At 40.7% G+C, this 1,866-nt stretch overlaps 1 protein-coding gene across 1 annotated transcript; it reads left to right on the top strand.

Annotated features, from left to right (window-relative positions):
* The first annotated feature begins 224 nt into the window (after positions 1 to 224).
* On the top strand, positions 225 to 1,606 carry LOC112706144 (acyl-CoA--sterol O-acyltransferase 1-like). Its single transcript, XM_025757298.3, has one exon. The coding sequence runs from the start codon at positions 330 to 332 to the stop codon at positions 1,401 to 1,403; it is 1,074 nt and encodes a 357-aa protein (XP_025613083.1). The 5' UTR covers positions 225 to 329; the 3' UTR covers positions 1,404 to 1,606.
* Positions 1,607 to 1,866: the final 260 nt, after the last annotated feature.

Genomic DNA, 1,866 nt, shown 5'->3' with positions numbered 1-1,866 from the left:
ATATTATAGTCACCAAAAAAAAACCTTAGCTTATTATATAAAATAGTAAAATACTTAGTCATCCTACATTTATTTAAAATTTATTCTACTAAATTGGTTAGACCTATGTCTTAAAAGTTTTGTACCATATGCAGTTGAATATTCAAAACCTCTGTAAGGACGATGCACCCCAAATATCTATAATTTGGCCCTCTTGAATTTAATAGATCCTATTCATGAATGAAAGTTACCTATTTACACTGACAAAAAAACAATAGACGGGTACGTTGTATCTCAACTCAACTGCCAGAATTTATTTTGATAAGCCAAGGAGAAAGGAAATAGCGACCATGATAGAAGGAGAAGTTAACAACTTTATCATGGTATGGATGGTAGCAACAGCCTCATTTTGCTACAGCCACGCTGTTGGGAAGCTAGTCACGAATGGCGGCAAAGCAAGGCTCGTGGCTCTGTTCCCAGCCATAGTCCTCCTCTTCCTCCTCCCCCTCAGGCTCACCTCCGCCCACCTTGGACCCCCCTCCACTTTCCTCCTTGGCTGGCTTTCCACCTTCAAGCTCCTCCTCTTTGCCTTCCACAAAGGCCCTCTATCTTCCAATCCCCCCCTCTCTCTCCCTTACTTTCTAATATTAGCTTCCCTCCCCATCACATTCCAACACCTAAAAGATCCAAACTCTCAAACGATTCCGGATCCCCACAACAACAAAACCCGCCAGATATACCGATTAGGTCTCATGGCTATTCTATCTGCTTGTTTTTTTCCTCTCTACGGAGAAAAGCAAGATAGTTTCTACCCAGTCTTCACTTTGTTATTGATTAGTCTCCACATGTACGTTTCAATGGAGCTTGTTTTCGGACTCGCTTCCGTGGCGGTCAGCAAGCTTCTACACATAAAGTTGGATCCTCATTTCGACAAGCCTTATCTGAGTACCTCGCTGCAAGATTTCTGGGGGAGAAGGTGGAACATCATGGTCAACCGTGTGCTGCACCCAACCGTATATGATCCCGTGGTGAGGGTGTCGAGCCACGTGGTGGGGCGGAAGTGGGCCCCATTACCCGCTGTCATGGCAACCTTTGCGGTGTCGGGGCTGATGCACGAGCTTGTGTTCTATAGCTTCAAGCGTGAGAAGCCAAATACACTGGAGCGGTGGGAACCATCGTGGGACTCTCTGTGCTTCTTCCTCATACATGGGGCTTGTTTGACTATGGAGATTGGGGTCAAGAAGAAACTGGGAGGGAGGTGGCGGGTGCCAAAGGCGGTGTCGTTGCCGCTGACGGTGGCGTTCGTGGTTTCTACTGGGTTGTGGCTATTTGTGCCGGCGCTTGCAAGGTGTGGAGCGTTTGTGAAGGGCAAAAGAGAGTCACTTGCTGTCGTTGACTATGTGAGAACGCTTGCTCTTACATAAATGTTTTCAGGTTTGCATGGAGTACTGAGCACATGTTTTTGTTTTTTTTTTTTTTGTTGACAAATAAACCGTTTATTTCAAGGCAATTGTAGGCTAAGAACACAGTGGGCTGGATATTTGAAGGTAATAGATGGGAAAATTTCATTTCCAAAATAATAATATTTAAAAAATAATAAAAAAATTAGTTAAATAGTAAAAATCATTTTATTTAATATTTATTAATTATTATTTAAAAATTATGTAATTTTAAATATAATAAATATATAATTAAAAATATTATATATAAATATTAAATTAACTAAGATAACTTTAATTATTATTTCTTTAGTATTGTTGTTTTTAGAATAGCAATTCATATCTGTTCTAGACAAATAACGACATACATGATGAAATAATAATTAAGTGAGAACTCGATGTCATGAGATACTGTCGAATGCGCCATAACACGCCATAACGGCACCAT

The sequence above is a fragment of the Arachis hypogaea genome, chromosome 1, assembly GCF_003086295.3.
Source record: "Arachis hypogaea cultivar Tifrunner chromosome 1, arahy.Tifrunner.gnm2.J5K5, whole genome shotgun sequence".
In the NCBI taxonomy this organism is placed as follows: Eukaryota; Viridiplantae; Streptophyta; class Magnoliopsida; order Fabales; family Fabaceae; genus Arachis; species Arachis hypogaea.
This window is presented reverse-complemented; position numbering and strand designations above follow the sequence as displayed.